Source organism: Ylistrum balloti, unplaced genomic scaffold (assembly GCF_031769215.1).
Source record: "Ylistrum balloti isolate Yb309-2 unplaced genomic scaffold, AGI_CSIRO_Ybal_v1 Utg371130, whole genome shotgun sequence".
Lineage (NCBI taxonomy): Eukaryota > Metazoa > Mollusca > Bivalvia > Pectinida > Pectinidae > Ylistrum > Ylistrum balloti.
Window position 1 is genome coordinate 386,759 of NW_026782620.1, and position 16,323 is coordinate 403,081.

A 16,323-nucleotide genomic window follows, 5' to 3' on the forward strand; every position below is an offset into this window, starting at 1 on the left:
TTCTGGATTATTACTACACTATACGTGTATAATATTCACAACAAAACAGCCCAACTTCCTTAAGACTGAATGCGTTCATCACGCTTGGTCCTATTTCCGATACGAAGACTATACAATGCAAAAGACTTCAGTGATCACGTTCATTTCAAAATTCAAGTTTCTGTGAATAAATTATAATACTTTTCTTAACCCGTAATAGTTAAGGCGTCTTTATAATGAATTCGGTCACATCAATTGATATGCTGAAGTCAGCGAAGGTGACATGGAATTTCAGCACGGAACACGGCAAAGGTGCAAACATGTCGTGGTGTACGTATTTGCTTCACTAATTTATTGATAACTCTTAAGAAAAGCGAATGGTTCCTCGGTGGGTGTCGCGCAAATCATTCCTTTTTACCAGAAGTTAAAGTCTGAGACGTTCAGAATTGTGGGAGGAGTTGACTCTGGATGTACTTCGCGACATTTCTGTTGGATCCACAGCAGGTTTAGTGTCAATTCCAATGGCTATGGTGGTCCCTTCAACACAAGATATGCCAGCAATTAATCATGTTTCTAATATACTAACAAAGTAGTAAAACGTGTAACAAAATGGTTAGCAAGTACAGAGGACATCGATTTCCAACGTGTGTCTTATTTTAGACAAAAACATTACACAGCAAATCACAGTTAAACAAATAAATATTATATATAGATTGAATGATTGTCATTTCATTCTATCGGTCCAATAACCGACCAACATCTGTTGCCTGTAACTCTAAGTTACAATCTGAATTATGATTTCATGATAGTAACGGACACAATTACATTTTTGCACATGTACTTTTGGTGCACAATATGTGGTGATGAAGTGGCGAGGATAATATTCAAACAAGAAATAAGTGCAAGTGAAGATTGCAATCAGCTGTTATAGGGAAGACGATACGTAGAATATTGTCAAGTACTATTTCTTATAGAATGTGTGCTGAACGAGTGGTGTCGGATGTCTGTATCATCAAAACAGGGAGAACGCGGTGTGCATTCAACAATATAAAACTTGCTTTGATCTCCGAAACTCGATGAAGAAGGTTGTTCACCATTGTTGCTGCTGCACTTTGATTTTAACCATTTACCGAAAGCTACCAGGCTTCCCGTGTTACCCTGTGGTCCACACAGCGACATAAAGGTAGTGAAAGCGAAGAATGAAAAGAAGAGTGATATTGAGATTGTGCTCATCACAAAGATTCCGAATTGATACTGGAACTGGATCTGTGAAAACAGCATAAAGGAGGCAGCGCCGAAGGTAGTGACAGCGCCTGATAGTACGGACAGGCCCATGCTTTCTAACATATTACGGACACGGTCCATCCGGTCGGGGGAGGGACAGGTTGCATAGGCCTCGGCCAGGTGTACCACATAGTCCACCGACAGTCCAACCACCATACACATATTGAGCGATTCCAACACCTGAAAGTATTAAAACATATGAGAATCGGCGACATGGCTTAGAGTCGGGACTAATCCTTCACATGCATTTTTGCATTCATCCATGTTTCTATAGGCGATGATAATATAAAAAATACATAAACAATTCAATAAAAAAAACCCATGTAAACCATTTGCCTAATTGTCATACACTCATTCGGAATGATTTGCAAAGATTATATTTGACATTTCGTAATAGTCTCCAACACTTTCTTGCGTCATCACAATATTCTTTAAACGGAAGGAAGCCGTAGATAAATGGGGATAATAAGTAAAGTATCGCCAATTCGAGCAGTATATACCGCGGTAGTACTCGCTCTAGAAGCGTAGCAGTCATCAATGGGACTCGAAACTGCTGTTTACAACGTCCTTTTAGTGCGGAGATTTACTGCTCGTTCATGAACACGTCTTACTCTACACCAATGCCGAGACGTCAGATAACAGTGCAACAACAAACAGAAATAGCGTCCCGGTTTAGGTTGTTGTGACCTTTTAACAAGATTGAATAGTATCTCTGTCATGGTAAATCACAGGTAAAAAAGGCACTCCGTAAGTATTCTATTTTGATGTTTGATATTTGTAGTGAAAACAAGAAATTCGACTTTTTCAATCAATATAACATGGGATCATTTTCCTTGGGATTCTAGTAGTTTCCTCCATTTTACGTTTCTATGACAAGGAGAAGCAAGATTCATGACGTAGCGTCTTTATATTAGCAATTTCTTTTGTCATCAATAACGGAAATGATTTTTTTTCTTCAATATACGAACAAGATTTAAATAACAGCTATTGTTATCATTGACAAATGATGTCGTGTTCCCTTATATTTACATTTTAATTAAACCAGACATGTTAACCATACGTGTCTCCCTACTTATTTTGATACAAAAATGGACACTGACCTGTTTTTCCGTACTTTGACAATAATAATAATCGTTTGTACTTGATTCATTGTGTGAACTGTACTGTGTAATCACAGACACTTCAACTGAGTTCAGTAAAATAAAAAGAACGATAAAGAAAATCGCAGAAAAATATAGGAAAAGTTTCTCTTGTCTTGACGTCTTGTTGGAGTTATTGCAGACTTGTACCTAACTGTTACCGTATTCTTACTCTGATCTGGGTTCAACGAAAACATCTATTTTAGTGGATCAGGCATGCAATGCTTTCGTAAGGAGTTCGTTTGGTGTGTATTATTTTGTCTAATTTGATAACATGTAAACGGCGACACAGAGACATGAGAGTGTCAACAACACTTGTAGAGTACCTACCCCGAGTTTCCAGCCCGCCAAAGGGATGATGCCGATGACACAAGCGGTGACCAGGCCTATGGTAACTGTGGCAAGAAATCCTATAACAACGTTAAGCGTTGTGAGGATGAGGATCGGTAGGGCGAGTCCGAGGCCGACGATTACCCCCTGTACGGCAGAATCCGCTAGCGACTTCAACAGAACGAGCAAGGATAGTGTACTATAGATTATTAATGCTATTTACAATGAATGCACATTCAATACACACGGTATTTGTATTTCAATCCAGCAATAAGGGGGAATACATTGACTTAAATGATAAAAATACTATAATAACTGATACCACTTACCTCCTGAACCTTGATCCAATTCCATGTATTTTTTGTACATTGGAAACCGTTCTTCATCGTGTCTGGCATTTTCATCAACTATTATCAGGTAAATTAGAAGATAAAAAAGTTTCAAAGTAAGATGAAATGTAAAGGATTCTATTATTTAACCATTATCGGCAACAACCAAGAGAAAGTCCATCGAAAACAACTTTCACCAACGACGTTAACTTATAATATTGTTAATCGACGAAAAAAACCCCCCAAAGTCTTTATATTGATAACTTACTTGATAGTATACAACCGAGCAATATATGATAAAGAGACAAAACAGTAGCAAACCAGCAAGAATGAGAAAACAACTTTGAATTAGCATATACCGTTAGCGAATGCCTGAAGAACAATCGATTATAGATAACCAGACATTATCTACTTAATTGTTTCAGCATAAAGTGACTTTCTTTCTAACAAGTTTAATGTTGCTCTTGGTGGCGGAATTGTAAATGGTGTACGTAAGGGTGATAGACAGTAGAAAAGAGAGTATGATACTTTGAAAACTCTTAGAAAATTCGATTTGACCATGTCAGTTGGATATACATTCCCCAACATGAAATCATGAAAAAAGGCAACTGTAAAACTCGAGCTGTATTTAGATGTGTTCTTTACTCGTTTGTTGGCCTGCTGGTTTCGTTGTGTGATACAAAGTTAGAGGTGTTCGATGTTAGTTTGTATGCCTGCTGTTTTCTTTGTTATAAATAAGATTCTCATTTTGGGAACTTCACGTCACCCTTTATATGGCGTGTGTCATCGTTTGAGCTGAACATACTTACACCTGCAGAACACTGCTCTTTTTCAAAGATGTCTGTTTGAAAACCTCCCTATTTTGCCGTCGTTTTATTTCTTATATCTCTTATAAACGATAGGATCAACATTCTTTTCTACTTACCTCTTCTGCCATAAGTTTCTCCCATCGCTGATAAACAGGCTTCCCTTCAGGATAGCCTAGCTTGTACACGTTTAAGGTGGTATTGATACGGATTCCGATATACTTGAGTTTGGATGCATAGTACATATCTGAAAAGAAATATAATGGAAAAATTGCATTTAGACAACACAATAGACACACACAGAAGCGTGTTGACATTTATTACTTTGTTAAAAGAGAATAGAAGTTCATATATAACACAAAGAGTAGAAGATTAGAGTGTGACGTTTCGATGTCTACCCGGTCACCTTCATCAGACAAATGACAAGTGTGGATCGTACTAGCACTGATGTACGTAGTGTACAAGATGGTACGGAATCGACCAACTTTTTCGGCTGTACTATAATCCTATGTACACTGGGGTCGAAACTAGTGTGACGATATGGTAAACAGATATAGACACTTGGTCATAGATATACATAGGGTAGTCATCGAAACGTCACATTCTAATGTTCTACGGGTTGTGTTGCAAGAACTTCTATTCTGCTGACATTATCAACCCAAAGAAATTGTTCCAACAAATAAAAAGAAGTTTTCTGTGAAAAATATCCAACATTTGTATCCCAAGCAGACTAAATTCTTCACACTGCAGTGTTTTATAAGTAATATGAATGTAGTAGTAGTGATTTCACATCATATACCGGTCCAATGTTTTTATTCATTCGGTAGACATTCAGCTTCATTTGAAATTCTTCATTGTCTCATTTCAATTCGTTGTCTTCTCTACCACTGAAATTATTGTACAAATGAATGTTCGTTGCTCGTTAATACAATTTCAATTTTAAGACGATTTAAGTCATAATGAATGACAAAGCAGTTTTTGTTTGAGTCTTTCAAGCCGAGAAAAAGGGTCCAGCTTGCTTCCTTTAACAACACTTTATCGCACCTAAAGAAGAGGGCAACAACTGGAATATTAGACGTACCGAAAACAACTGAAACTAGAGACACATGAAACACGGTAGGCAAAGCAAGACCGAGAAATTACCAAACTGAAATTAAATAACAGAAACTATAGTGAGAGCGAAACGAAAGATAGTACAGATTGTAATAGAAGTGATAAATGAAACCGAGTAGAAGCCATAACAATGCGAAAGACAGAAACAGGAACCAAGGTTAGACCGAAAACAATATGAATTCCTCGAAACCTCGTGAGTATGTTAAGTTTTAAGTTCATGACTACATTAAAGTTGTCCTGCACGACAAAATAACCGTGTACTGACTGGCAGAGTTCCTGGCTCTCTGAGTGGTACCATCTATCGTCTGTTCCCCTAGCAAGCCGTTGTATAAGTAGTAATCGTCAGTAGGGTTTCCCGTGTAACTGTCCGACAACCAGTAGGACACTCCGATCTGTAAAATATAACTGCATGTCAACTAGTAACACTGTCATCATTATCATAACCACATGATCTATCAGTGACCTATTTCACTTTCATCGAATGATCCGCCTATGTTAGCCATGAGACAATTTGCAATGTACGTTGTTACAACATATCTCTGTTAAGAAACCCTGTTCATGAATTCCAATCATATTACACATTGCTGTAAATCTGCGAAAAGGACTTCCGTTTTAGTGATTCTCGTCCGAAATCCAGATCAACTTTAACCGATTTTTCAGTAACGGTGTTTTAACGTTTACCCCATTATTGCTCTATTTGTGAGTAAGTTACAGATGTGTTCCAAAGGATCATGACTGTATTTGATTCATCCCTCATAAACTGAAGAATCTGTTGATAACCTTTAACTATTGTGGATCTTAAAGTTCATTATCACAATAAATTATCATTACACAGTTAAATACAATGTAAAACATATTTGCAGTTGTAAAGTGCCGATAAAAAAACTGCAAAAGAATATTGAAAGAATCGGTATAAACTGCGCGGTACTCACTTATCCCCATGTGGTGTTTTGATACCAATGAAGCGAAAAACTGTAGGTGCTCTACACTTATCCACATGTGGTGGTATAAATCCACAGTGTAAACATGTGGTAGTAGTATAACCTAGTAAAGCGTAAACAGCGGATGCGCTTCACTTACCCTCATGTGGTGGCTAAATCCTTACGTTCACTTCATTTACCCCCATGTGATGGTTTATAACTTATTGAAGTGTAAACAGCAGGTGCGCTACAATTACCACCAAGTGGTGGCATAACACCTAGTTTAAACAGTAGATGCACTAAACTTACTCCCGTGTGGTTGTATTAAACCTAATGTAAACAGTAGGTGCATTTTACTTACCCCTATGTGGTGGTTTAAAATCTTGTAAAGTGTAAACAGTAGGTGCGCTACACTAACCCCCATATGGTGGTTTATAACCTAGTGATGTGTAAACAGTAGGTGTGCTACACTTACCCCCATGTGGTGATCAAAATCACTGGGCAATAAAACACTGGGGTAGTATATAGACGATTGCGCATCCATGAAGGTTGAAACATTGCCGGCATTAATTGGCAGGTTCATAGATAGTCCTGCTGGAAACACGCTTCCGTTCGCGTCGATTTTATTCTATTTAAACGAAAGATATAAGAATTATTCAACCAATATTTGTTAATAAAATGTCTGAAATTTGTTTCACATCATACCGGATATTTGTTTTATAAAAATAAAACTTCAGAGAAAGATACCTGTAAATAAGTTTCATACGGGGAGGTGAAGCAGGCTATTTCTAATTTGTCCGTTATAGCGTTTCTTTTAATCCTCAGCGAATCTGCTTCTTCAGCACTCATTGTCTCCAACCGATTGCAAAGGTTCTGTAAAATAATGGAATCATCTGTCATTTTATAGCGCTACTAATACAATTGTCATTTATATCCCCCGCATGCCAAATTTGTGTTGCTGCTTGTGAATGAGATTGTTATGTCGCATGTATTTCAGACACATCTCGTCTGACGTTATGTCCATCATAACAAACTTGACATAAACACCGCATATCGTTATGGTCCCTAACGAATGAACTACTGACCAAATAAAGTATCCGTACCATTGTATCAATACAGTAGTCTTAGTTACATCTTACATACAGTAACGCAGTTCCTGTTAAACTGATCGATGTAATCAAATCTACCACCCATGTCAAGCATTTGATTCCAGCCCAATATAACGCCTACACTTTCCTAGGTAATTCCGAAATTCCGTATATAAATGCATTCATTCACTGCTCATTCAGACATTCAACTTCATCATCCATGAACCAATGTTATTTCCGTACACAGATTATTCTAAATAATGTTACGGGTTCTGCGTCAATACTGGTCACACAGGTTGAAAGAACACGTGAGAAATGTCTTATGTAGATGCCTAGTGCAGATGTCTGATAGGGCAAGGCTGATAAAGGTTCTTGTTGAATTCACGATTTTCATGTGTCTGTTACTATGAAACGTTGAAGTTAACAAACCTGCCCGGATGTCCCCATTGTAAGAATGATATATTTGTCTTTTCCTGTTTTTATATGTACATTATTAACTATTATAGAATTCCCTGGTGAAGAGGTGCACCTTATTGACATACAATTTCATAACATTTTGCGTTGGAGTATGCGATACGTTATATTAATCATATGTACGAACTATTGAAGACATCTTGAGGTTAGTTTTCATCGATGCAGACAAATATGAAATACTACCAACATGTATACGTTTGACCTATGGGTTGGGATGTATTCTTAAAGCTTGACACAGTGTAGAAATATAGCCAAATTTAAGACGATTTCTTAACAAACATGTACCTTAAGTGCGATCTGTGCTTCGGGTGTATTGGGATCGAATGTATCATCCCATCTTGCCACACCACCACAGAAGGTGGCGGATTTGAAATTACACGAGCTAAAGTCCTTTCGCTGAATACCCCAGGTGAGGTATACGCTTGAGTACTCCTCCTCGAAACTCCTCTCGAAACTATAGTAATGCATGCGCGACGCACGGGCGTAGTTGTGAGTCGCCTTGTAGATCTGCAGCTGTGAAAACAAAAAAAAAATAATTGAGTATGACTACATTTTTGTATGGCACCAACATATCATTGTCTTGATAAAGTGATTGATTTTGCGAAATTTAGATCAAAGTTTGATTACCTGTTGTGAATCTGGTTCCAATTTTGAGGCACTCCACATAAAGAAACTTGAAGCACCAAGGAATAACAGTGGTACTATTATTCTCACAGCACGATGTGTTATAAAATCGTAGAATCCATTTCTAAGGAAGAGAACTATTTTGCTACGATCTTCAAAATTAGACTTTGTCCTTGGGGTCATGGCTGTATTTAGAATATCAGAACGCAAAGAATTTCCAGACTCTGGACGATTAGCAAAAGGTGTGGACGGTTTTTTTCTGATGTCAATATCAAATTTTGATAAATTCATAGATATTGTGTCGTCTTGTTTTTCACTACTGGTTTTTGATTTCTTCTTTTTGCATTTCTGTATACATGGCCCACACATTTTGTCCCAAAATGGTTTAACCTTTTGTGAATACAGCATAATCACTGTAGGAAAGTAGAGTAGGTCACACAGGTAATTCACAAACACTAGAATACCAGAAAATATCCCAAACGAGCAAACCGGAAGCAAAGGTGAAAGACCGCTCACAAGAAATGCGGTCATGGTTGTGAGTGAAGTGACAAAAGTCGTTTTCGCTGCTTTCCTGTAACAATCAGACAGCCGGTGTGCCTTACTTGGATATATCGTGTGACCAGTCAGTCTCCACGTGTCGTAGAAGATAAACACATCATCCGCACCGATACCCAAGATTATGAACATAGAAATGACATGGAAAAATCCAAAGTATTCATAACCCAGCACACATCTATATATAAGGTTCGTCAATAGGAAGCTGGTAAGTATACTAAATATTCCTAAAAATGTTATCCAAAACGATGCAGTCTGAAACCACATGAAGACCAAAATAAACAGAAAACTTCCCACAGCAAGAAGCATGTCATTGAGAGCCTGAATAACGACATCGTATTCAAACAACACCGTGCTGATGTAGTATAATGACATCTTACCAGACATCAAATTGTCGCGAATGTTTTCCATTTCAGGTTTCACAGACGACACCAAGAAGTTTTCCAGCTTGCCGCTATCATCAGAACCGCGAAGTGGCCATCCTAGTTTGTAGAAAAATCTGGTTTTTGAGGATCTCAATATACCATCACAAAGATCAAGCCCTTGTTCTATGAAGTACTTCACGTAATCCTTTGTAGCATTATGCTCGGTCGCCTCACACAAAACACCGTGGATGTTGCTAAACGTCGGGTCATAGAACGTGGCACTAGAGGAATTAAAAGTTCCATCAAACAATCGGAGAACAGACGAAGGCTTATGACACTCGGTACCACTGGCAACATAGCAGAAGAAAATCTGATAGTATTGGATGTTGAACATTCTCTCCTCGGCATCTCGGATAAGCTGCAGATTTTCGCGACTGAAGATATCATAGTTGGGTACTTCCAAGAAAACCTCGACAAGGTCACCGACAAAGCCATTGTAGTAGGCTGGTTGTATGGCTCCAGTGACAGGTCTCCATAGTTTCCCGGAGTAGGAGTCCTTGCCTCTCCATGCGTAATCTTGGGTGCGGGTGTTGTCTTCATTTAGAATTAACGGCATCGTTTTGAACTCAATTGGGAACAAGTTATAACCAGTACAAACAAGACATACGGTCGCTATTATGATGGTAAGATGGAAGGACGAAGCCAGAACTGAAAAATAGGAAAAAAGTTTTTGTCAAAAATGTCATGTTTCTCTAAGTTTTCTTCTCAGAATAACCTATTTGTTAGTGTTTCTAACTAAACGTCGTTCATCAGCTCTGAATACTTACCGAACGCTGTTATCGGATATCGGGTTATAAACCTGCAATATCCAAGAATAGAAAATCGCATGGACATCCTCCCGGTTACCCGTGCTTATAAAAATATGTCCTTCAAGTCTGCAAGTCAAGCCACGCCATAAAAGTTTCATTATAAACTAAGTTTTTTTTTGAAAAAGTTTGACCTTGTGACTGTGACCAGTGTTTGGTATTACGACCAAGAGTTTACTAAGAGTGTATCAGAGGTGTGTGGTAAATTCTCCACCTCTATGTATGTAGTTGTTGTAACAGAATGGATTGTCATTCAGAGGAGATTTTAAGTCAACAATTGCTGTCTCTCTAAGATCACAGTATGGTGTTATATACTAACAGGTGTATTTACTACCGTGACCCGTACTTGAACTCTTACGTATTAAACACCAATAAGATCATCCTAACAAGAGAGCATACATTTCGTTACATCACTTCTGACCTGTTACACTACATTTACTTATCCACTCGGAAACTTAAACTATTGGTAGTACATTATTTCGGGTCTGTCCCAGTGTTCATTACCTTTTAAACTATTTTTCCTGAAAAAATACTAAATGAACACTAAATAAATATAGGATATTTACTTCTAATAATTTAGATTTTTCTTAAATATTTTATTGTAGACTGAGAGTTATTCTCTCAGTTTGTTTCTCAAAGCCAGCTTACATAATGTCAGGATTAGGACAGGCCCCACTTGTATAAAACATCTCAACTTGAGATTTCCTCAAGTCGAGATTTTCCTCAGCTGATATCTCCTCAAAAACGGCTTGTATAAAATTTTCTCAAGGAACAGGAGGAAGGCATCGGCTAGGATGTCCTGAAATTCCTTGAGGAATTTTCATACAAAATATTTTCAAGGAGATATCATCTGCTAAAAACAGCAAGTGCCTTAAATATTTCCTTGCTAAAATGAGTTTTTACTTGCTATGACAGTAAATCTTCAAATAATGTTTTTCTTCTACTTTTTGTGATTGATCATGTGTATCAATTTTCTTCATCCAATAATATCAATATTAGAATGTATGTAATGTCGAAATTATACTAAGAACTGATTTGTCCCAATATTTTCATTGAAATAAATTTATTGACAACAATAATCAAGCAACTTTCTGTCAGTAAATTTGAGTTATGTACTTATACATGTAGTAAGTTCAAATTAAATGTCAATATTTCAAGAAATATTCTACGATGATATGACAGTCCTAGCGGGCATTGATGACGAATCAATAATCAATTGACAATTTCTGAAAACAAAAAATCTTATGTTTCAGCCTACAATACATGTAGACTTAAAATCTTTACATAATTATCTTTCCTTTTGAATTTACTTGGAATTTCATTAAATGTTAAATTTAGAACTGCTCAATAAAAACTGTTAGCACCTTACAAATATTTACTAATTACTAATTATAAATTTGGTTGCTCAGCAAAAGGAAAGTTTAACACCAAAGTTATATTTCACTTGCTACATCAAAGACTTTGGTCCACTGATTTATCTTGTAGATCATATATATATATATGTATTTATGTTAAGTATTATACTGGCATTTTACTCATGCATTACACATGTATATTTGGTTATCCTTTTTTCATGTTGTTAATTTCCTTAAAAATGGTATACATATATTGATGATTTATTATTTCATTCAAGTTCTCACTGATTTATTGTAGTAAAAAGTATAATGAACTTTATCTCATTATCTAGAAACCGACAGAAAAAAACATCGACAATGCTAGCGCTATATAAAAAGATCGGTATTTTTTTTACACTTCACTCGCATCTCCTAGAAGACCCCCCTCCCAACGACCCAAAAAGACATCGGCGAGACTCATGCCTACAAGTGCTACTTTATAATATGATAAACGACAAATGCATTTTTTCCACGAACAGCACGTCTTTATTTATATGTTATGGAATTATTACTCAACTCTTTCGTTCGAAAAACGCCGGAAAAAAATAGGTAGTTGTGCCAAAAAAAGTGGCGGCCGCCAGATAAAATAGTTTTCAGAAGTGGCACTCCAGGGCTTCCGTATATTTACGTACTGAAAGTGGTGTGTTTAATGTGTATGTCGCTGGCAATATTTAAACGAAATGTACTACAAAACAAAAGAAAGTGGTGTGTTTAATGTGTATGTGCTGTATGTCGCTGGTAGTGCATATAAATAATCAAATCAACCGACACTGGTTGCTAGAATTAGTTTGTTTAAGTGGTATATAGGGGAAAAGGATACTATCATGATGTCAGTAGGAACTCCAGATAGGAAGCATAAGCAAGTAAAATTTGTTTTTTCATTTTTTCGGTATCAGTGCACTCTTGTACACTTTTTGTAGATCAGATTTAAGTTTTATCTGGTCACACTGGATTATGTTCTGTTGCCTAAAAGACGGTACCTGTCTCTGCTGTTTGTCTGAATTGCATTTGAAACCCCCATGTTTCAGTGAATATTGCTTCATGTGGTAACTTTGACAATCTGTAAAAAATCACACGACTCATTTCCAAGATTCCCCCACCCCATTTCATCGTTGGTAACGTTAAGGTTTCAGTTGGCATCCACAGACATATGAATGTCATCGGAATAAGGGCATAATCAAATTACATTTATCATTTTCAATTGTCATCTTGTTATAAGGGAGCTAGCTTCAATTTGTTTAAATTACTTTCGATATCCCTACGTCGTTGATAATTCTGGCTGGTATTACACATCTGTTAATGCGTACACTATAACAATGCCTTGTAATGGTAAATGTTTCTATGTACACTGTAACATTACGAAATCTTCAGTCTTTTCTTAGATGGTTGTTTTGATTTGCTTCTGTTGTGACCTTGTGAACATCCCCGTTTTGCCCCTGCAAGTTGTCCCTGCCCCACCATCCCCAAGAAAACATCGACGTTTTCCGAAATATTTAGAAATTCAATTATTTACACAGTTACATGAACCATGTACATGATTTTTCTACCATGTTTCTGAAATACAGAGATGGCTGGTTGGTGTTATACTTCATGGCGCCAATCACAACCATTTCTTATGATGGCTGGTTGGTGTTATACGTGTACCAATATTTGTCCTAGCAAACCACTGTCATATTCTCTGCGATCGATTTAATCCCGTAAGTACAACTACACGATTTTTAACTTGTGTGTTCGTCGTAATCGGACTAGCATAATTTTCCTATTTAAAATAAACCACTGTGTTAAATCATAAAGAGCCGAAGTGGTGAATAATACATTATATATGTACATACATTTAGCTATTTTATCCTTCATACGTGTTCAAGGCGCTAATTACGTTATATATGAAATAACATATATATATAGTTTATGAAAATCTATTCAAAAGTCTCCTGAAAAAGATACTGAGAGTGTGTTATGGTATTAGATTATACAATATTCAGATAACTTCTGAAGGAAAAAGATAAAGGGGATATGTAAAGAGAGATGGGAAAACCAATAGATCACTTTAACAATATAAAGAAATCAGAAAGATAATATTACTTACAGAATGCACACCACGGGTAGTTGGCTATAAACTTGCAATAAAGAAGTGGTGGTTTGTTTGCGTCTTTCTTCTCATTTCCAGTCGGCGTGCACTTCTTCGGCGACACTCCATCTGCCTTATGCTCGTTGTATTCCAGTACTCCAACTTTGGGCGAAGATTTCTTCAGTTTTTTAATTTTCTCCTTTTTCTTTTTGGTTTGGTTGGCACCAATCAAAGACTTTTCGGTGAAACTTTGATTGGATTCTAAATAGAGAAAAAAATCAGGTGATTCCATCACTCCAATCTATCGACTTGTTCGGCAGGATTTAGAAAACAAGTTCAAATATCTTCATCGAATTACTTTGAGGTTCCGACTCATTGTTACCAGCCATCGTACATCACTCGCAACATGAATTTGTAAAATGGTCAGTGACCGTTACGTAATGAGTTGGTAAACGGTTTCATTATACGATGGGCTGTGACGGCACCGAGTGTGCCCATCCAATGTTCATTGCAAAATAATCCGATTGACACAAATGCAATATAATCTTTACAAGTAACAAAGTGTGAGTTAAAATCAATGCTTCATTGGTTAGGTATTACAATAATCCGTAATTAATCGGTTTAAACACACTATTGTTTACCTGTCACGGTACTGCACTCCTTCGGCGACACTCCATCTGCCTCACTCTCGTTGTATCCCTGTACTCCAACTTTGGAGGAAGATAATTTCAGCTTTTTGAGTTTCTTCTTTTTCTTTTTGGTTTGGTTGGCACCAATCAAAGACTTTTCGGTGAAACTTTGATTGGATTCTAAATAGATAAAACAAGAGTTCTTCGGATCTGTATGTGTCGCCTGCATAAAGTGTCATGGTCACCCAGAAATCGAGCTAGATGTCAAAACTAATCTGTACCCTTCCAACAAGAAGTCATATACAAAATTTCATTTCAATAACTCAAAGCATAACCAAAGAAAGTCCAGAAAACAATATTCCCAGAGATTTTTCTAAGTTCAAAGGGGCATTACTCTGCCAAGTAGGGTTACAGACAGCCGGAAATCGAACTTAATCTGTACCCTTCCAACAAGAAGCCATATACTGAATTTCATTTTGAAGTGTGAGTTAAAATTAATGCTTCATTGGTTATGTATAACAATAATCAGTAATCAATCGGTTTAAACACACTATTGTTTACCTGTCACGGTACTGCACTCCTTCGGCGACACTCCATCTGCCTTATGCTCGTTGTATCCCTGTACTCCAACTTTGGATGAAGATATCCTCAGCTTTTTGAGTTTCTTCTTTTTCTTTTTGGTTTGGTTGGCACCAATCAAAGACTTTTCGGTGAAACTTTGATTGGATTCTAAACAGATAAAAAAATCACTCCAATCTTTCGACTTGTTCGGCAGGATTTAGAAAACAAGTTCAAATATCTTCATCGAATTACTTTGAGGTTCCGACTCATTGTTACCAGCCATCGTACATCACTCGCAACATGAATTTGTAAAATGGTCAGTGACCGTTACGTAATGAGTTGGTAAACGGTTTCATTATACGATGGGCTGTGACGGCACCGAGTGTGCCCATCCAATGTTCATTGCAAAATAATCCGATTGACACAAATGTAATATAATCTTTACAAGTAACAAAGTGTGAGTTAAAATCAATGCTTTATTGGTTAGGTATAACAATAATAAGTAATTAATTGGTTTAAACACACTATTGTTTACCTGTCACGGTACTGAACTGATTGTGGATAGGTGTTCTCCATAGGGTAAAGCATAAGATGATACTTTTACGTTATAAAATTACATCAACAAATGTACTTATACAAAAAATAGGACTGTAACATTCTTAATGTTATATACATTCAGTATGAACAATTAAACATACTTGTGTATAGATACTGTTGATTATACATCATAAACATGTCTTTATCAGATAAAGATACTGTTGATTATACATCATAAACATGTCTTTATCATATAAAGATACTGTTGATTATACATCATAAACATGTCTTTATCAGATAAAGATACTGTTGATTATACATCATAAACATGTCTTTATCAGATAAAGATACTGTTGATTATACATCATAAACATGTCTTTATCAGATAAAGATACTGTTGATTATACATCATAAACATGACTTTATCAGATAAAGATACTGTTGATTATACATCATAAACATGTCTTTATCAGATAAAGATACTGTTGATTATACATCATAAACATGTCTTTATCAGATAGATACTGTTGATTATACATCATAAACATGTCTTTATCCGATAAAGATACTGTTGATTATACATCATAAACATGTCTTTATCTGATAAAGATACTGTTGATTATACATCATAAACATGTCTTTATCAGATAAAGATACTGTTGATTATACATCATAAACATGTCTTTATCAGATAAAGATACTGTTGATTATACATCATAAACATGTTTTTATCTGATAAAGATATATATAATACAAAATAAACATGTTTTTATCAGATAAAGATTATACATATACATTTTAAACATGCTTTTATCAGTCAGAATTACCCAAGTTATTTTGCTTATGTACAACTGAATTCTAAAAAAATAATTTCGTGGCCAGTTTAATGTTTAGCCGTGTAAACGGTATTTGAACAAAAACGGTATTTTGAGCATTCATTCTTCTGATGGGTTTTGCTTATCGCCGAATTGTAAATATAATACAATATTACGAATCCATTATTTTTTGTCAGAGTGTGTGAAGAAAGATTTTAAGGATATGCTTATTACCGGGAACAATGATAGAACTTCTTATAAAAGGACACTATTATTTCTATCTTTACATTTAAATTTATCAATCTATACAACAATAACATAACATCGTAATGATAAAGTGATCAAACTACAACTTGCAATGTGAATGATTCCTTTCCATGAACATCACTTTCCAGTCTGTGTTGGTATGATTATGGTATGATTATATTGTTGCGTTCCCATGTCCAT

The 16,323-nt window shown here is 36.2% G+C and overlaps 1 protein-coding gene across 1 annotated transcript; it reads right to left on the bottom strand.

Moving 5' to 3' along the window:
* Positions 1–403: 403 nt before the first annotated feature.
* On the bottom strand, positions 404–13,626 carry LOC132560908 (protein dispatched homolog 1-like). Its single transcript, XM_060225612.1, has 11 exons — positions 13,353–13,626; positions 8,090–9,714; positions 7,748–7,975; positions 6,648–6,773; positions 6,376–6,528; positions 5,246–5,372; positions 3,987–4,114; positions 3,062–3,139; positions 2,733–2,903; positions 1,038–1,443; positions 404–516 (listed from the first exon to the last, which is right to left on the bottom strand). Exons 1-11 carry the CDS (start codon positions 13,624–13,626, stop codon positions 404–406), a joined length of 3,429 nt encoding a protein of 1,142 aa, XP_060081595.1.
* Between the last annotated feature and the right edge of the window lie 2,697 nt (positions 13,627–16,323).

What these genes read in the sequence shown, in the direction of transcription:
- LOC132560908 (XM_060225612.1), bottom strand. Translation starts at nt 13,626, where the DNA reads ATGGAATCACCTGATTTTTTTCTCTATTTAGAATCCAATCAAAGTTTC. An exon ending in AGAAACTTATGGCAGAAGAG is followed by an intron (nt 3,140 to 3,986) that starts GTAAGTAGAAAA and finishes ACCTGATAATAG; the next exon opens with TTGATGAAAATGCCAGACAC. An exon ending in ATCGAGTTTCGGAGATCAAA is followed by an intron (nt 517 to 1,037) that starts GCAAGTTTTATA and finishes CTTGTGTTGAAG; the next exon opens with GGACCACCATAGCCATTGGA.